General features: G+C 33.4%; 2 protein-coding genes and 2 non-coding genes across 4 annotated transcripts; 1 reads left to right on the top strand and 3 right to left on the bottom strand.

Moving 5' to 3' along the window:
- The first annotated feature begins 5,018 nt into the window (after window positions 1-5,018).
- On the top strand, window positions 5,019-11,484 carry LOC115696862 (uncharacterized). Its single transcript, XM_030623746.2, has 4 exons — window positions 5,019-5,292; window positions 5,477-7,168; window positions 7,603-8,639; window positions 11,147-11,484. The coding sequence occupies exons 2-4, from the start codon at window positions 5,666-5,668 to the stop codon at window positions 11,253-11,255; spliced, it is 2,649 nt and encodes an 882-aa protein (XP_030479606.2). The 5' UTR covers window positions 5,019-5,292; window positions 5,477-5,665; the 3' UTR covers window positions 11,256-11,484.
- Window positions 11,485-12,878: 1,394 nt separating this feature from the next.
- TRNAY-GUA (transfer RNA tyrosine (anticodon GUA)) lies at window positions 12,879-12,971 on the bottom strand. Its single transcript has 2 exons — window positions 12,935-12,971; window positions 12,879-12,914 (listed from the first exon to the last, which is right to left on the bottom strand). It is a non-coding gene; the product is annotated as a tRNA-Tyr (tRNA).
- Window positions 12,972-13,627: 656 nt separating this feature from the next.
- Window positions 13,628-13,720, bottom strand: TRNAY-GUA (transfer RNA tyrosine (anticodon GUA)). The gene is made up of 2 exons: window positions 13,684-13,720; window positions 13,628-13,663 (listed from the first exon to the last, which is right to left on the bottom strand). It is a non-coding gene; the product is annotated as a tRNA-Tyr (tRNA).
- A 1,021-nt stretch (window positions 13,721-14,741) lies between these two features.
- On the bottom strand, window positions 14,742-16,367 carry LOC115697746 (uncharacterized). The gene is made up of 3 exons (XM_030624865.2): window positions 16,229-16,367; window positions 16,017-16,130; window positions 14,742-15,488 (listed from the first exon to the last, which is right to left on the bottom strand). The coding sequence occupies exons 1-3, from the start codon at window positions 16,301-16,303 to the stop codon at window positions 15,012-15,014; spliced, it is 666 nt and encodes a 221-aa protein (XP_030480725.2). The 5' UTR covers window positions 16,304-16,367; the 3' UTR covers window positions 14,742-15,011.
- Window positions 16,368-16,956: the final 589 nt, after the last annotated feature.

Consider the following 16,956-nt stretch of genomic DNA (forward strand, 5'->3'; position numbering starts at 1 on the left):
ACGCCTGACACGTCCTCTTATGGGTGTTCCTAGACGCTTCATTCATGCTGCATTAGATGAGAACTAACAGTTCATCTCCAGTTCCATAAATTTGGAGGGGTTCATACACCCTTCAACTTCCAGAGAGGAAGACGAGCTGGCTTTTCCACGAACAAGAGCTAGCTTCCGGAGTAGTTACTGGTTCCTTTAGAGGGGATTTGGCTTAAGTACTTTGATTATCTCTGGGTAGGGGGTCCCGGTTCGCCACATGTTCTATACTGGGGAGAAACTTAAGGCAACATTTACCCCCTGAGTCTTATTTAGTCGTAGATAAATAAGACTTGTGCATTGCCTCCGATCTTGATGTGTGTTGTGGTACGTGCTCGGAACGCGTGGGCCATATTTATGATTGTCATCATTCTTTCTTATTTCTTTGCAGGCAACGATTCGTTTCCCGCCTATTGATAGACCGCTCCATTAATGTAGATGTCAGAAAGATACTCAAACGTTTCAACCGTCCCTTTTCTCATCATGCATTTTCATCCTGACCGCTGGATTAAGGGGATTTGAACAGTTGTGAACCCCAACCGTCTGATGGTACTTATTCGATGCGGTCTCACACCCCAAATGGCTTATAAAAAACCAGTACTTCCCTCGACTGATTCATTTTCACTGCCTTTTGATTTTTGGATTCTAAACCCACTTAACAAAATTCCAGACTTTCTCGATTTCCTCTTACTTTTCCTCCCCATTGCTAGGCGAAGTGCTACCGTCATACGGCGTCTTCTACTTCCATCTCGCCTTCATCGTGTAAGTTGTTTGTTCTATATAGATACCTTTTCTCCGTTGTTAGGGCAAATGGTGGTAGACAGTAGCCCTTTTTAGGGAAAATGATATGCATGTTTGTCTATTTTTTTTTGAATGACGGTCATGGTCGCCGCCTGTATAACACCTCTGTCGGTGGATATTCGATGATGTGTCTCTCTCTTGTTATTTTTTGCTATTTTTATTTTTTATTTGATGGGAGCGAAATCGGAGATTTTCAGGCTCTCGTTCCCCATGTGCCCCTTTTGGCAGGTCAAGACTGCATTCACACATCTTCTATTCTTTTCTCTTGGCGAATTGTTGTGATTCCTTTCGACATACATCTGGAGGGGGTCTTTTTCCAGCGGTTAGGGGACTCCCATTCCCCTTTTTGACCTAGGGTTTAATGTGGGGGCTAACTACTGATTTCTTATCTTTCAAATGAGTAAAGTTCTTCAAGATCTTCACGACCATGGTTTCTTCGGGTTCGACCAGGAAATTCTCGAGCTTCACCAAGCCAATCCTATGTCGACTCCTACTGCAACCGGCGCAAAGTCTTCCAAGAAGGGGCCAAAGAAATTGGCCACCTTGGAGGAAGTTATGAAGGGTCCGGTCGCTTATAAGAAATTTTCTTAGTGTTCTAACGACTGGGAGGCCGATGAGCTTTATTCGACACTAACTTGTGCCCATCAGCTGGAGAAGATAGTGACCGTGAATGGGATTAAGCCATCTAGCTCCGAAGTTAATCATTGTCTCCCGAGGGACGAGGAGACGCCAAATCATAACTACAGTAGTTTTGGAGCATAAAGCCAAACCCACCTCATATCTGGGGCCATGCTATCTCTCCAAGATTATTTCATCGATTTTTTAGTTTTTGTCGGACTTTCACCTTACCAGCTGATACCTCAAGCCTACCGCTTGTTGTCAAGCCTTTTTATTTTAAAAGATGAGATTTTTTTGGGCCCTTCGGCTAGGGGTGGCAATTTATGTTTGCGGGCCGTGTTCGTATTCGTGTGAAGATCCATGTATAATAGGTATATGCTTGGACCGAACACGACCCGTTTAATAATCGTGTCAGAAAATGAAATATGAACACGATCCATTTATAAATGGATTGACACGACACGACTCGTGCAACCTGTTTGTAAGCATATTTTGTTTAAACATGTCAACTAATAACACATTTATGAAGTATTCAACACGTTTATAACCTATTTATGACATGTTAAAGTACTTAAAAATAACTTTAAATAGGTCATTAACGAGTCGATTTCGTGTTAGTCGTATCAACCCAAACACGACCCGTTTATTAAACGAGTTAGACAAGTCAACCCGAACCTATTTAAGGCAAACCCAAACCCGCTAACTCTCGTGCGGGTTTCGAGTCGTGCTATCGTGTCTACCCTCGACTAGGTGAGCCCTAGGCACATGCCTATCCCACCTATGCCCAGGGGCGAGCATGTGTGAGACTCTCTAACGTCCACCCTCAAGATGGTGACTATTTTTTACTCACCAATCTTGGATGACTCGATCACAAGTGACACTTTTGACTTACCAAATCACAAGCAACTCCTTCTTGGCTCGTCTTTTTAGACCGTCAACACTTTTTAGCTCACTATCCCTAAACCACAAACAACTCTTTTGGCTTACATTTTTAGACCAATTATTGAATTTGAATCGGATAATACTCATTAAAGTTTATTTGGCTCTGATACCATGTTAGACTTTGGAAGTGTTGTGAACAAATCTATAATAGGCTGAGTATATGGTAAGATTCGTGAGGTTCTATTTCAATACTAATTGGCAATGGTAGGAATAACCCATACATCTTATATATAGTATTATATTTATAGACAATAACAATATGAGACTCTCTAACACACTAAACCTATCAAGCTTATCCCTAGCCTCCCACTCATCTATTATCAAGCTTTTATTGAGTTTTTATTGAACTAAAACTCCCATAATACACTACAATAAGAAAACACACCAATTTAGGTGAAGATGTTAAAAAATCAATAAACCCAAGATATAAATTTGTATATAACTTAAAATATAATAATAATATATAATAATTATGTATGTATATTTGATTAATCTATAGCAAGTACCTCGATTTGATAGTGCAATACTATCAACTAAGTCTTTCTCCCAGTATCTTTAAATTAGAAGTAATTTTATTATTTGATTATTTGAAGTCTACAATTGTGATGAGACAATATGTATTTATAAATTAGAAAAGAGACATAATTACATAACTATAGTTGGACTAGACATGCTCCTCAAAGATTTTAGTTAACTAGAAAAGTCCACGCTTCTACTTTAATAGACTTTACACACATAAATGCTAAACTCATTAACTACATATCACTTAATATGGGTTAACACAACAAAAAATTATCCAATCAATATAAATTTTAATAAAATAATAAAAATTAATGTAAGTCCAAAACATCAATATAAATGTACAGAAACTAAACTGGTCAAATTGATTTGGGAGGATGTTGCTTACTGATAGGACTCATCTTTCAAAACTCAAAAGATGCAAAACCTTGGGTATATCTTTCAACAATCGAGATCTTTTCCTAAGAGTGGATACAAGGCCGATCCAAGCTTTGGGTAGCTTGGGCCATTGCACAAGCCCCCTCATTTTTTTTATAGGAAAAGTTTTTTTTATTATTGTTATAAATACATCAAAAAATTTATATATAAAAGTTTAGAAACATATCTTTAAAAAAAGAAAAAATAAATAAAAAACTAGCAATGGAGGTCTTAATGTACATATATATATATATATATATATATATTACAAAAAGCCCAATTTTAATCTTTTACACAAGGCTCCTAAAATATTTGGACCGACCCTGAGTGGATATTTTTAAGGAGATGTGACCTTTTTTTGTGAGTTAGTGATTCCGAAAGCCCTCATAGTCGCTCCCGAATGCACTCCTACTTATGCTGACGTGGAGACCTTGCTCAAATGAGAATTGATTAAGTTAGTTATTGCCTAACTAACTTAACAACCTCAATTTTTACAGCCACCGACCTTTAAGATCTTGATCCTAAGGCCTATAAATACCACATTCACTTATCATTTTGAGACAACGATCAGATTGAAACTAAGAAAGAGAGAGAAAAGATTGAGAGGTAGAGAGAGATATATAGAGAAAAGAGAGAGATTGAGTTTGAGTTTTGTAAGAAGAATCTTTTGTAGATAAAGAAGATTCTAAGGTAAGATCGTGAGAGTTGAAACAATTTGTGAGACCTCATCAGAGAATCGATCTCGACTGTATTGTACATTTTTCTTACTCAATCAATAAAGAGAATTTGGTGGTATTCCAGAATTAGAGTAGAGCCATAGATCACATCGATTTAACGGATTTGAACCAATATATATCTTGATGTTTATTTTATTATTATACTGCTTTAATTTGTTTTTGGTTTTTCACACTCTATTTATCACTATTTTTAACGATTATTATTCGTGATTTTTTAATCTTGTCATTGTTAATTGTTTAATTATTTAAATTTTAATTGATTTGATTCTTCACATTTAGTTGTAATTTTCCCATACCGTGTAAGATGAAACATAAAAATTCAAATTTCCTCATGTAAATACGTCATCAATTAATATTATTTTATTTTATTTTTTATAAAGTGTCATTTATTGATTTTTGCAACTAAATTTTATATTATTTATATATCTTACATTTTGAGATAATCTTACGTGTCAATTTTTAAGAGTTAACCGATTCATATCATTAATAACAAGAGTTTACTTAGCAATATTGTTTTGTTAATTTATTAATTAACTTTAAATAATATTTGCCTTTGTTTAAAGACAATAATGTAGAAATTAATTTTGTTCAAATTGGTTTATAATTTCAAATTTTGAGTTAACAACATTATTAAAGATACATTATCCTAAATAATAATAACTTATCCTTTCAAAAATTCGAATCACTGTTAATAAAAAAATATCAATTGTAGTAAAGCCAAATTAATACTCATTACCAAAAAAAAAAAAAATCAATATTCAAAAAATAAAATTTATTTATTTTTTACTCCTAGCTAAGTAACCATAAAATAAAAATAAAAATAAAAAATAAATAAAGAAAATAAAAAGACAACCAGTTCAACTACCCAGTTACCAGTTTATTTAAATAAAATTAATATTTTTTTTTTAAATTATAACAATAAATAAATATATAAAATATAAAAATAAAAATAAAAAATGATTGCTTTTATAATTTGTTTTCCTTACATTCTCTAATTTATATATATATTTTCTTGTCCAATCTTTCTTATCTTTTCTCAGGGTCACCTTCGCTGTGTTACGACAACGTTAAAAAAAAAAAAAACCTTTTTTCACGGCCAAAACCCGATTTTGACCCGACTCACGAATCCATACCCGGATAATCAAACGGCTTCGATTCGTTACCGGAGAAGATTAATTGGGGGTTGCCCCCCATTTCTGTTTCTTGTCTTGCTTTCATGGAGTCTGAATCTGTAAGTAATTTTAATTTTAATTTTTTTTTTTAATTTTTAAACCTATTTGTTTGGACGGTGCAACTTGGAATACGAGCATTTGTTTAATGGAAACCCTAAAGTTTGAGTCTTTGAGCTTCATTTATAATGTTTTCTTGGAATAATATTAATGGTGGGGGTGTTTATTTTTGTTTACTTGTTGAAGGATCTTGGGATTTTAATGCTGTTTGTGTTCTTCGCAAATTGAGGAATTGGAGGCAGGTGGGTATTTTGGGGGCAGTAGGGTTTTTGGGGATTTGAAGCCATTGTTGTTGTGTTTGGGGGGGAAGAAGAAGAAGATTTTGTTTTGTTACATTTCTAGGGTTTGTTGATAGGTGTGGGGTTAGGGAGGATAATGTGTATACTTTGTGTTATTCAGAAGTGGTCTCGCCGGGTTGCTACAATGCTTCCTTGGTTAGTTATTCCACTGATAGGTTTGTGGGCACTTTCTCAGCTACTACCACCGGCTTATCGATTTGAGATTACTTCGCCTAGGTTGGCATGTGTTTTTGTACTTTTGATTACCCTTTTTTGGTATGAGATTTTGATGCCTCAGCTGTCAGCTTGGCGGGTTAGAAGGAGTGCTCGTCTTAGGGAGAGAAAGAGGTCTGAAGCTATAGAATTGCAGAAGCTTAGAAAGACAGCAACTAGGCGATGTCGAAATTGCTTAACTCCTTATAGAGAACAGAATCCTGGTGGGGGTCGGTTTATGTGTTCGTATTGTGGGCACATTTCGAAAAGACCAGTCTTGGATTTGCCTGTGCCAACTGGGATTTCGAATGCTGGTATTCTTAAGGATTTGGTTGGTAAGAGTGGGAAGATATTGAATGGAAAAGTTTGGTCTGATAATGGATGGATGTGTGGCCAAGATTGGTTGGAGAATGGAAATTGGGTTGGTGGTGGTAGTCCGGTTGCTGGAAAGAATACTCATTGGAGGAGGAATGGGAGTGGTCTTTTTGGAGGGGATGAAAATTGTTTGGCTGAGAAGTCTTATTCGGGTGTTGTTATTTTTGCCTGCAAGCTTTTAACGTCTTTTTTCTTGAGCGTTAGATGGCTTTGGAGAAAGATTTTTAGAATTAGTTCATCCACGGAAGATGATTCTTCTGATGCAGAGCATAAGGGAATGTTGGCAAAGAGTTGCGATAATGGCGGGAGTTATGAGAGTAGAGGAGAAAAAGCACGAAGAAAAGCTGAAGAGAAAAGACAAGCTAGGTTAGAGAGAGAAATGTTGGAGGAAGAAGAGAGAAAGCAGAGAGAGGAGGTTGCGAGATTGGTGGAGGAGCGAAGAAGATTGCGGGATGAGAAAATGGAGACTGAAAAAGATCGTGAGAAAATGCCAACTCCCGTCAAGGAGAAAGATAGTAAGAAAGAAGCGGAAAGGAAGCGTCAAGAGAGAAGAAAAGAGAAAGACAAGGGTTCTAGCAAGAGCAACTCAGATGTAGAAGAGCTGGAAAAGAAAACCGGTAAGGAAAGTGAAAGAAAGAAAGACTTCGATAGGAAAAATGAGAATGATCGAAGGGAACATCATAAATCAGGGATTGATCCTATTAGGGGCCAGAATATGGACATGGGGGGTCCTGGGATGAGACATACTTCAAGTAACTTTACTCGGTTTAATTCAGGAACTAGATACCTAGATCGTATGAGAGGTACATTTTTGTCGTCTTCTAAAGCATTTGGTGGGGGTAGCTTCTTTGGAAGGGGAACTAGCAATGCTGCTACTTCGGCCAAGGAAAGTAAACCTAATAGTTTTACAGATCAGGGCCATATTGCTGTTCACAGGAAGGATGTATGTCCACCCGAGCGTGTGGCTTTGAGATCTTGTACGAATCTAGATGATAAGAATACTAACCGTCTGGTACGTTCTCTTGCAACCACACTGAATTTTAATATACTTTCTGTATTGTCTGTGCTTCCCTAGGTCTCTTTTTCTAAGGATAGCTTTTGATTTTTCTGTTTTAAATGTTATTGTGTTAGGTTTTTGTCACCTCCTGCTGCAACCACATATGTATATTTTGTATCGAAATATAGTTTGTCATCTACTTCCGATCTTACTGTTATGCCATTTTATGCTTTAAAGGCATTTATTATCATGATTCATAGGATTGAGCTCTAGCTTTGCCAGATTAATTAGTTAGGATGTTTAAAGTAGAAATGAACTGTGGCAATTGGCAGTGGGCTACTTATTTACTATACTTTTCAAGTGAGACATAGTGACACAGTTTATAAAATTCTATGGTGTTGGCTCATTTATCAGATGACAGTGTTACAATACTGAGCTTTCCATTGCAGGTTCACACTGAATTACAACCAGGTACCGCTCCTAAGAAATCTTGGCAGCAATTATTTACTCGTTCACCTGCTCCTCCTTCAAATGCAAATGTCATAAGCAGACCGAATTCAAAGTTCCAAGCAGAAGTTCAAAGCCCACAGTTATATGGCCAGCCACCGACAACACAATCATTTGATAATCCAATAAATTTTGGGTCACCTTTTACTCTTCCTACGTATCCAAACGTACCAACTAGCAGTAGTCTGGGGTTTTCACCTGCAATTGAACCCATATTCCCTCGTGTTGGAGAAGGGCCTCGTGAACATAAACCAGAGGAGTCAGAGCTTTTTGAAGATCCTAGTTACATCCCAGATCCAGTATCTTTGCTTGGGCCTGTTTCAGAGTCGCTCGATAACTTTCAGCTAGACTTGGGAACTAGCCGAGCTAAGGATTTTGGATTGGAAAGGGCGCGTACTTTAAAAAGTATTTCTGCTCCTTCGGACGTGAACAAGCCATCTCCTATTGAGTCTCCTTTGTCACGAGAAAAACACATTTCTAGTCGGTTCCCAACTACTCCAAATACGCAAAATTTACCTTTGGATGATTCAAATGCTAATGAATCAAGTATGTGGCAAATGTGGAACACTCTCCCTCTCGGTCAGGATGGTCTAGGTTTAGTAGGCGGTCCTGCTAGCTGGCTTCTATCCCCCGAACTGAACAGACCTGGCAAGGATGAGTTTGTGCATCCTTCTGCTCAAAAAACAATGGCCTCGTTGTTTACAAAAGAGGAACAGGTCCATTCAGGCAGTCGCTCACCACAAAATATTTTTCATGGTAATGGCCAAAATGGCGGGACATTTAGCCCCGTTACTGGTTCAAGAGACTCTGATCCATGGTCACAGAAACCTTTCTTTCCACCTATGTCATCGGGAGAAAACCTTTCTGTTTTCAAACCCCAGGAGGAATCTACTCAGAATGAAATGATTTATGGGAGTCCCAGGCCCAGCAGATCGACCAATCATCCATTTGAGCAGTCTCCAGCCAATGGTTGGTCCAAGTAAGTTTGTGCATCTTGAATCCTCTCCTCGTACATCTCAAACTGTCATTTCTGAAAATTCATAGGCCATTTGTTTTGGTTGTTATTGTCTGCTATGTTAATTTTGAAACAATAATCTACTCATTACCTTGCCCGAGAATAGCGATTTGTCATGTTCTTAGGGAGTACCACGATCAAAATTAACTTTTGCAGTGAATATTTCGGACGTTGGATATAGTTAAAGCTTAGCATTGTTTCCCCTTGATGTCTTTTTTAGGCTTAGTGTGTTGTAGATATTCTTTTACTAGGAAATTTCTGTAGTAATGTTAATCACAATGTAACTTTGTAGTTTTTCTTTCCATGTGTTCTGACTTCATTCCAACTTGGAATTGTCTTTCACTTTCCTCATTCTTGAATAATTTTTTATAATTACTTCTTTTTACATCAATTTTTAATCACAGAAAAATATGTCAGCCATTCTCTAAAGCTAAATTAGGTTGTCAGTGTCTTATTCTTCAATACATGGAGAATCAAAGTCCAAATGACATTATGGTGTATGCTTAAATTTTTAATTAAAGAAGTAGAGAATTTTGAGTCTAATTATTGTAGATGAAATTGCAATGATTGGTTCAATGATTTGATGAGGACAACTCTCAATGATAATTAAAGAAGTTAACCTAACTAAGATTTATTGTTCTGTGGAAATATTTATGATTTCAATTTTATTTTATTTTTTTTAAAGGGGAAAGAAAAGATGAATGTGTTGAGTGTAAATGAACACATTTAATGACTATTTCCATTGCCAATTGAATCGATTGTCATTAAGGCTATGTTTGGAAGTTAGATTTTAGTGGGGAAGAAAGATGTAAGAAAAATGTAGTGAAAAATAATAAGAGAAAAAAAAATCAGTTTCTTATGTTTGGTATGGCAAGGAAAGAATTGTATGGAAAAAAAGTTATTCAACACAATTTTTGATATCAAACATGAAAAATTGTTTTTTTTTCCCTACATTTTTCTTTCTTTACTAGAATTCAACTTCCAAACATAAACTAAAGAGGGGGAAAATGGGAAAATAATTTTAGTTTAAGACCTTTTGTAAAAACTATGTCTTATTATACAATACAATAAAGGGATTATTTCACAAATACACAAAAACAACAAAAAAAATTACAAAAATAAGATTTTACGGAATTTTAAATATTTTTACGATTTTTTTGATTTTATTTGCAGAAAATACGATTTTTTTATGTTGTACTTTTGTTAATTTGTTGTTGATTTTTTGTTATGTGTATGCTATTTTTTTTTTTGTTTTGATGTTATTTAGATATTATTTTCATGTTACTTTTATGTAGTTTTATTTTTGTTGTTTTCGTATTTTTTTTATGAAAAATTGTAAAAATGCAAAAAAAAAAAAGAAAAAAAAAAAACTCGAAAATGTAATTTTTTTTACAAAAATGGTAATGGTTGTGGATGATTATGCAATTGATAATAAATAAGTAAATTTGGAAGTAAGTAATAATAGTATAATATACCCTTTATTGGGTGAAATGATGTCCCCATAATGTTTTTGCATGTTTACTTATTCTTGATATGAAATATGATGTGGTGAGTGTATCCCTTTTTCATTTATTAAAATGCTTACTTACTCCAAAATATTAGGAAACAAATCACTTAGACCAATTCAATTCTCTCTCTCTCTCTCTCTCTCTCTCTCTCTCTCTCTCTCTCTCTCTCTCTCTCTCTCTCTCTCTCTCTCTCCTTAACACTATTTTTGGTAGAGTGGAGTGAGAAGGATGAAAAGGAGTATTGTAATCATTTTTTTATTTTTTTAATACAGGGTATGGAGAGTTTCAAGGATTGATTACTCTCCATATTTGCTATATTATTCTTGGAATTATTTTCTAATAGGGTATTTATATAATTTTAGACGAACTAGGAAGGAGAGTACATATAGAAAGATTTAAAATGTTAGAATAGATTGTAGTGGATTTACTATCCTCTTACCTTTTTCTCTACCGCTGATAATCCCTTTCGCCAAACAAAAGGATTTTAGCTCGCCTACAGTTCCTTACTCGACTCTTCTCTCCATCAAACCTTCTAAACTCTCCTTTAAAACATAGCCCAAATAGTTACATATTTTGACCAAGAAGGATAGGTATCTCAAATGATCAGTTTGCTTCAACATGCATTAAAGTACACAGACTTGTTATAGGTTTCTAGTCCTCAAATAATGTAGAATTTGTATTGAGTTTTAGCTCTATTTGTTTCCCTATGCTTGTAGTAGTTTTGAAAGTGTTTTTTTTTTCCTTTGCTTATTACGAATGCTGTCTAGAGACGACATGAATGAAAGAACTAGAAAACCTTAGTTGAAAATGTTTAGAATGAGAGAATCCAATAGAAAAACTCATGTAAAGTTAAGTTTTTTAATGTTTCTGTTCTGATTTTCGGTTTGACATTTCTCAATCTCTCTTCTCTCTAATATCTGCATCAGTGATTGATTCTTTCGGTTTGTTCTTTCTTTGTTGCAGAAATGAATGGACTGTGCAAGGTACAGGGGAAAGTATCGTAAGGGCATCAACAGCGAAGCCCCAAGTAGGCGGTTTATTTCCCGGCTCAAATGTACAGTCACTTTGGTGATTTGATTAGAGAAAAAAAAAACCAAAAAAACCAAAGAGAGGGTATGAGGGATGGGGGTGGGAATTCAAAAAAATACACAAAAAAATCTTCTTTTTCTCATGAAAAAGAGGCAAATAGGCTCTTTGTGGGAGAGAGAAAGAGAGAGATAGAGAGGGAGAGTTTTAGAATACTTGAACACATTGTATCTTCCTAGTGATCATCTTTATAAGGGAGATTGATGTTTACTTAACTTTAGCATATGCATAGGAAGGACTCCTTACACGTGGCGAATTCCAATTCGGAGTCTTTTCTTATTAACATTCCCTTTCCCACCACCTAACCTAATGAATGGGAAATATTAGTAACTAGTAACTCCCTCCAAACCTTTAAAATTAATCACCAATCTATTACACCTTACTACATTTTGCACTACTCTTTTTTACTCACTGAATTTTATAATAAAGATACAAATTGGTTGTTGGTTTAGACTCCTTTTCAAATATGGTACCAAGTTTTTGAAGCAATTGGTTTTGTAAATTCTATAATTTGGAGGAAAAAGAAGTTTAGGTGAGCAAATGGTAATCGAAATCTCTAGTCTCTATTTTTAATTAATATTGATTAAACTAAAATTAATTACTAATAATATTTTTTTGAATTGTGTTCGTTACTCACTAGTTTGATCGATTGCAAATTATCCCAATCGGTCATTGGAGGATTTTTGTCTATACTGAGCATATCTATGATTTAACTTATCTTATGATGTGAAAAATAAAATTTAAATATTTTGAATAAATTATTGAATTTTATTAATGTCAATTAGTTAAAATGATAGGATGCAATTTAATTAGGATATCTCTTTGTTGGAGATACTATTAAGATTAGAATTTAATCGACGGTCTAATTCTCAGATTGTTTGACAAAAAAATTAAAATAAAATTAGATGAAAAAAATTAGAGCGTCACAATTAATTTTAAGAACACATATTCTGTTTCATCCATAGCTCAGAAGACACAACAGTAGAAACTGTTGGAGCTTCATTCAGTCTCGTAGGTTGAACACTCAACTATTATGCAAAATACATAATTGCACTATTAACAACCCATTCAGTCGCAAATAATTTATTTTTCTTAACCACTAACAATAATTTAATGACGAGCCTTTAAAAAACAAAGAAGAACCAACAACGAAACAAAATTTGATCATACAGACAAGACTAAAACATTCAACTATGTCACAGATCATCGAATTACAGTAGCTTCGATAGCTATAAATTTAAGATCGAGAAATCGTAATTCTTTTCCCTATTATTAACCCGAAACATTTAAATAATAAGTTGTATGTGTACAATTTAATTATTTTAAATTTATTTTATATATTAAAAATTATTCTAAACATTTTGACAAATAGTAAATGTCCATTATAACCACAATAAAAACCAACATATACAAAGAAAAAGAAAAACCACCCCCTAAAAGTATCAACATAATAATTTCATGGAAGCAATTGTTTCATAATATTAAATTATTAATAGCCATTGGCCAATAAAGTCGTATTTTTCATCACATGTTGTAAGAAATAACTTAGTTGATACAATAATATAATCTGGAAAAAATGGCATCAAAAATAAAAAAAAAATAAAAATAATCCGACCTACCGGATTCGAACCAGTGACCTAAGGATATCTATTTGGAATATACCAACTACAGTCCTCCGCTCTGCCAACTGAGCTAAGGTCGGTATTTGCTAATTTTCTCGTATAGTAATTGATATAGTAATCTTATTCTATACTTTTATATTGCATTTCTATTTACTCTCTGAAGAAATAGACAAATATATAAATAAGGTATATTTAGAAAAATACTTTTACATTTCAGTTTCCTTATAGTAGAAATGCATTTCATTTAAATTAAAAATAGATAGATTGTATATTCATATATTATATATGATTCTTGCTATAATTAATCATTAGACTTTGCATGTACATTGATCAAGTTATATAATAGTACGATTTAATTATTAGATATCAATGAATGATCATTATAGTAGTTTGGGATATTTACTAATTTTTCGAGTTATATTAATCATACATGGGATATATTTACGTATACACAAAACTATGATTTTTATTATCCTCTGTAATATTTGAACTTTACCAGAGTCCAAAATGTTTGTGCTTGCGTACATTTGCCTTAAAAAAACATAGAATTAGAGTGTTATTAAGTGAAGAAAATTTAATCATAATGTAAAGCCTTGTACGCAAAAGCTAATTAGAAAAAAGGGAATATTACTTTTACTTAAATAGAAATTCTTTGAACCGAGGAACCAACTCACATTTGGTAAGAAATTAGCTTAATAAATATAATATTATCTAGAAAAAATAAATACAAAAAATTTCCGACCTACCGGATTCGAACCAGTGACCTAAGGATATCTATTTGATAATTACCAACTACAGTCCTCCGCTCTGCCAACTGAGCTAAGGTCGGATTGTTTTGTATGGTTCGTATACAAATTAATATACTTACTAATGTTTTGTCATACTTTTATATTGCATTTCCATTTGTTCTATAAAAAATAAACAAATAAATTAATAAATAAAATAGTAGTATTTTTGCATATTTATTTGAAGTTCTATATTTAGAGAAATACTTCTGCATTTCATTTCGGCTGTGTAATTACTAGGTAGGGTAATTACTAGGGTAGTAATTACACAGTTTAGTAATTACACTATATTTTAAAATGCAAGGTGTGTTTGGATATGAAGTGGTAATTACATATGAATTCCTAATATCTTGTTTGGCAAAATAGTTAGTAATTACATGGGAAAATAATATTTTTTAGTAGCTAATGTTTAATATGGAAAGTTTTTAGTAATTACACAGTGAAATTACATCAAATTCTCATGGGGGCCATGAGAATTGGAGAGTGTAATTGGAACCCTCAATTACTTCTAATTACACAGTTACAGTGTAATTACATGGTCAGACAAACATGTCAAATTGTGTAATTACCTCTAATTACACACAAATCCAATTATATTGTGGCTTTCCAAACGCATTCTTAATTTCAGATTGTAATCATAATAAGACTCTGTACGTGACTGGAGCACAATAATAGTATGATTATTAAGTCTTACATATCAATCATTATAGTGGCTTGTTATAATAATACATGGGAGATATGTATACATAGTATTTGTGAACGTTGAAACTTCCATAATCACATTATAATTATCATCTATGTAGTATTCTTTTAACTTTACCAAGCCAGAATGTTTGTGTACGTTGCCAAAAACTTGCCTTAACATAACAAAGAATTTGAATGTTTTTTCAAGGCAAATTTGTGTATTATTTGGCTCTTATTAAGTGACTTTGAATAATAACTAATTTGCGTAAGAATTTGAATGTTTTTTCTAGGCAAATTTGTGTATTATTAAGCTCCATTTGACATTCCTAATTTGAGCCTTACATATTTAATTTAAAATAAAATATGTAAAATTCAATGTTAAACAAACAACGCCCAACAATACTCAAAATTAAACAAAATCTGTGCAAGTACATGTACAGCATATCATATCCACTTAATAGGGATTAAAATGATATAAAACACTCTTAATTAATCACAATCAGTTTGATTCATATGATTTTCAATATGTTTTAGAAAAAGCAGAGTTCTAATTCAAAAACTTATATCATAGAATATATACTTATGTGTGTCTTTAATTGGAAAATTGATCAATGTCTGTCTCTCACATGAAAGAGAAATTATAGAGTAAGTTCAAGTTGGAGGAGAAGGCTTACCAAAAGAGTTTCTTGATGTTGATGAGTTGAAAAGCAAGCTTTGAATCACCACCATTACCAGCACCAAGAGCAAAACGCAAACATAAACAATTCGAGTAGTTTTCGCAGAAATGAGTTCTCCAATTATGTCCTTCTTCTCTTCAGTTTGTGTTTGGAGGATCATATCAATAACCATTTCAACCATTGTGTCCAGAAGCTTCTTTGAATGAGGATCGAATTCAGATAAGCTCAATAGCTGAGTTTTAGTTTTCCTGAGAAAACTGATAGTTATCTCAGCCTCCAAGGAAGAACTGGGTTTTGAATTGAGAATTTCATGAAATCCGCCATGAGAGGAAGGGGTCTGAGCTTGTTTGAGATTCTCTGATGTGATTGTATTATCTGATGGTTGAGTCGTTAGCTGAGAGGTTACTGATGAAGCTGAGAAAGCTGGATCAGGTAGCATCGGTTTCAAAATCTAGATCAGAACCAAAGAACACCAGAAGTTAATATATTAGTGTTCAATTTTCGATACTCTACTGATTCTCTTTCATTTCGATTATCTTTACTTTCTTAATTTTCTCAGGGGACACGAAACAAACAGTTCGTGAAGTTAAATATCGGACCAGAGTAAATTTAAAAGCAGAGAGAAATCAATGTTAGCACAATGATCTTAATTTTCTCGCATATTCTCGGTAACCAAACAGCTTCCAATGAGCTTACTTAACAATCATTAAGTCTGTAAAATCAGAGCGCATAAACTCGAAAAATCTTCTCATAATAAACGAAGTTTTAGAAAATCAAATCCATGTAAGAAACAGCATTACCTCATCATGTCAATTTCAAGTGAAATCAATATCAACACAGTGATCTTAACATTTCATTTTCCGCAATCAAATTTCTGTTTTCTCGCATTTTCTCGGTAACCGAACTTAGACACTCGTAATGTATATAAACAAAGTGTTAGCAGAAAATCAAATTCATGTAAGAAGCAGAGCAGCATTACCTCTCCATCTAGACTGATCTCGGAAATCGGAGACAAATCCAAAGTTTCGATGGAGCTCTGTTCAGAACCGAGGTCAAAAGCCTGAAATTCAGCATCCAAATTCTTGGCAGTGTTCTGAGCAAAAAAAGAGAAGTAGAATTATTAGATAGGAAATTGAAGATTGAAGGAATGAGATAAGAGTAATGGTTTTGGGATCAGCGTGGTTTGGTAACCTTCTTGAATTTGGGAATGGCGGAAGCGGAGAGAGGCTTGGAATTGGATCGCACAGCATTTTGCATTTCTCTCATTTTGGCGGGAAAAGAATTTTACAGATACGCCTTTGGGGCCTTCGGAGTCGGGATTTATATACGCCATCACTTTACGTTGACATATATTTGATATATTTGTAAGTTTTTTGCATTTTTTTTTGGAAAATTTTAGAAAAAAATCAAAAAAAAATATATGGAAAAAACAGTAATTAATTACTTATCTTATTATTCATTATTTTTCCATATTTTTTAACTTTTCTTTTTTAATTTTTCTATAAAATAATATTTTTTGTAAAAAAATTTATATTTTTGCACAAAAAATATGAAAACTAAAATTCATAATTTACTCTATTTTTCTTGGTGCAATTTTAAATAGGAGTCTCATATATTTTAAGATAATAAATAATATAGAAAATTACTAATTAATTATGTGTTACATCAGTAGATACCTTAAAATGCAAAATAACTATGCTCTTTAAGAAAATAAATAAGAATATTAGCAGTAAAATTACCTGAATTATATGATTTATGCTACAATGTCACTTCTTTTATGCTATTTACCCCTTCGTCTAAAAAACTTTGTTAATTGCACAGTAAACATGCTATAGTGTACCTTGATGTTCATGTAGAAATTTTTTAGTAATCCACATAATATTAATTATTTAAATATTATAAAAAATATTTAAATTTTT

Source organism: Cannabis sativa, chromosome 7 (genome assembly GCF_029168945.1).
Source record: "Cannabis sativa cultivar Pink pepper isolate KNU-18-1 chromosome 7, ASM2916894v1, whole genome shotgun sequence".
Lineage (NCBI taxonomy): Eukaryota > Viridiplantae > Streptophyta > Magnoliopsida > Rosales > Cannabaceae > Cannabis > Cannabis sativa.

Excerpts from the sequence above, each read along its gene's own strand:
- LOC115697746 (XM_030624865.2), bottom strand. The coding sequence starts at position 16,303 with ATGAGAGAAATGCAAAATGCTGTGCGATCCAATTCCAAGCCTCTCTCC. Across the intron at positions 16,131-16,228 it reads CCATTCCCAAATTCAAGAAG|AACACTGCCAAGAATTTGGA; the intron begins GTTACCAAACCA and ends TTTTTTGCTCAG. Across the intron at positions 15,489-16,016 it reads AGATCAGTCTAGATGGAGAG|ATTTTGAAACCGATGCTACC; the intron begins GTAATGCTGCTC and ends GTTCTGATCTAG.
- LOC115696862 (XM_030623746.2), top strand. The coding sequence starts at position 5,666 with ATGTGTATACTTTGTGTTATTCAGAAGTGGTCTCGCCGGGTTGCTACA. Across the intron at positions 7,169-7,602 it reads ATAAGAATACTAACCGTCTG|GTTCACACTGAATTACAACC; the intron begins GTACGTTCTCTT and ends TTTCCATTGCAG. Across the intron at positions 8,640-11,146 it reads CCAGCCAATGGTTGGTCCAA|AAATGAATGGACTGTGCAAG; the intron begins GTAAGTTTGTGC and ends TCTTTGTTGCAG.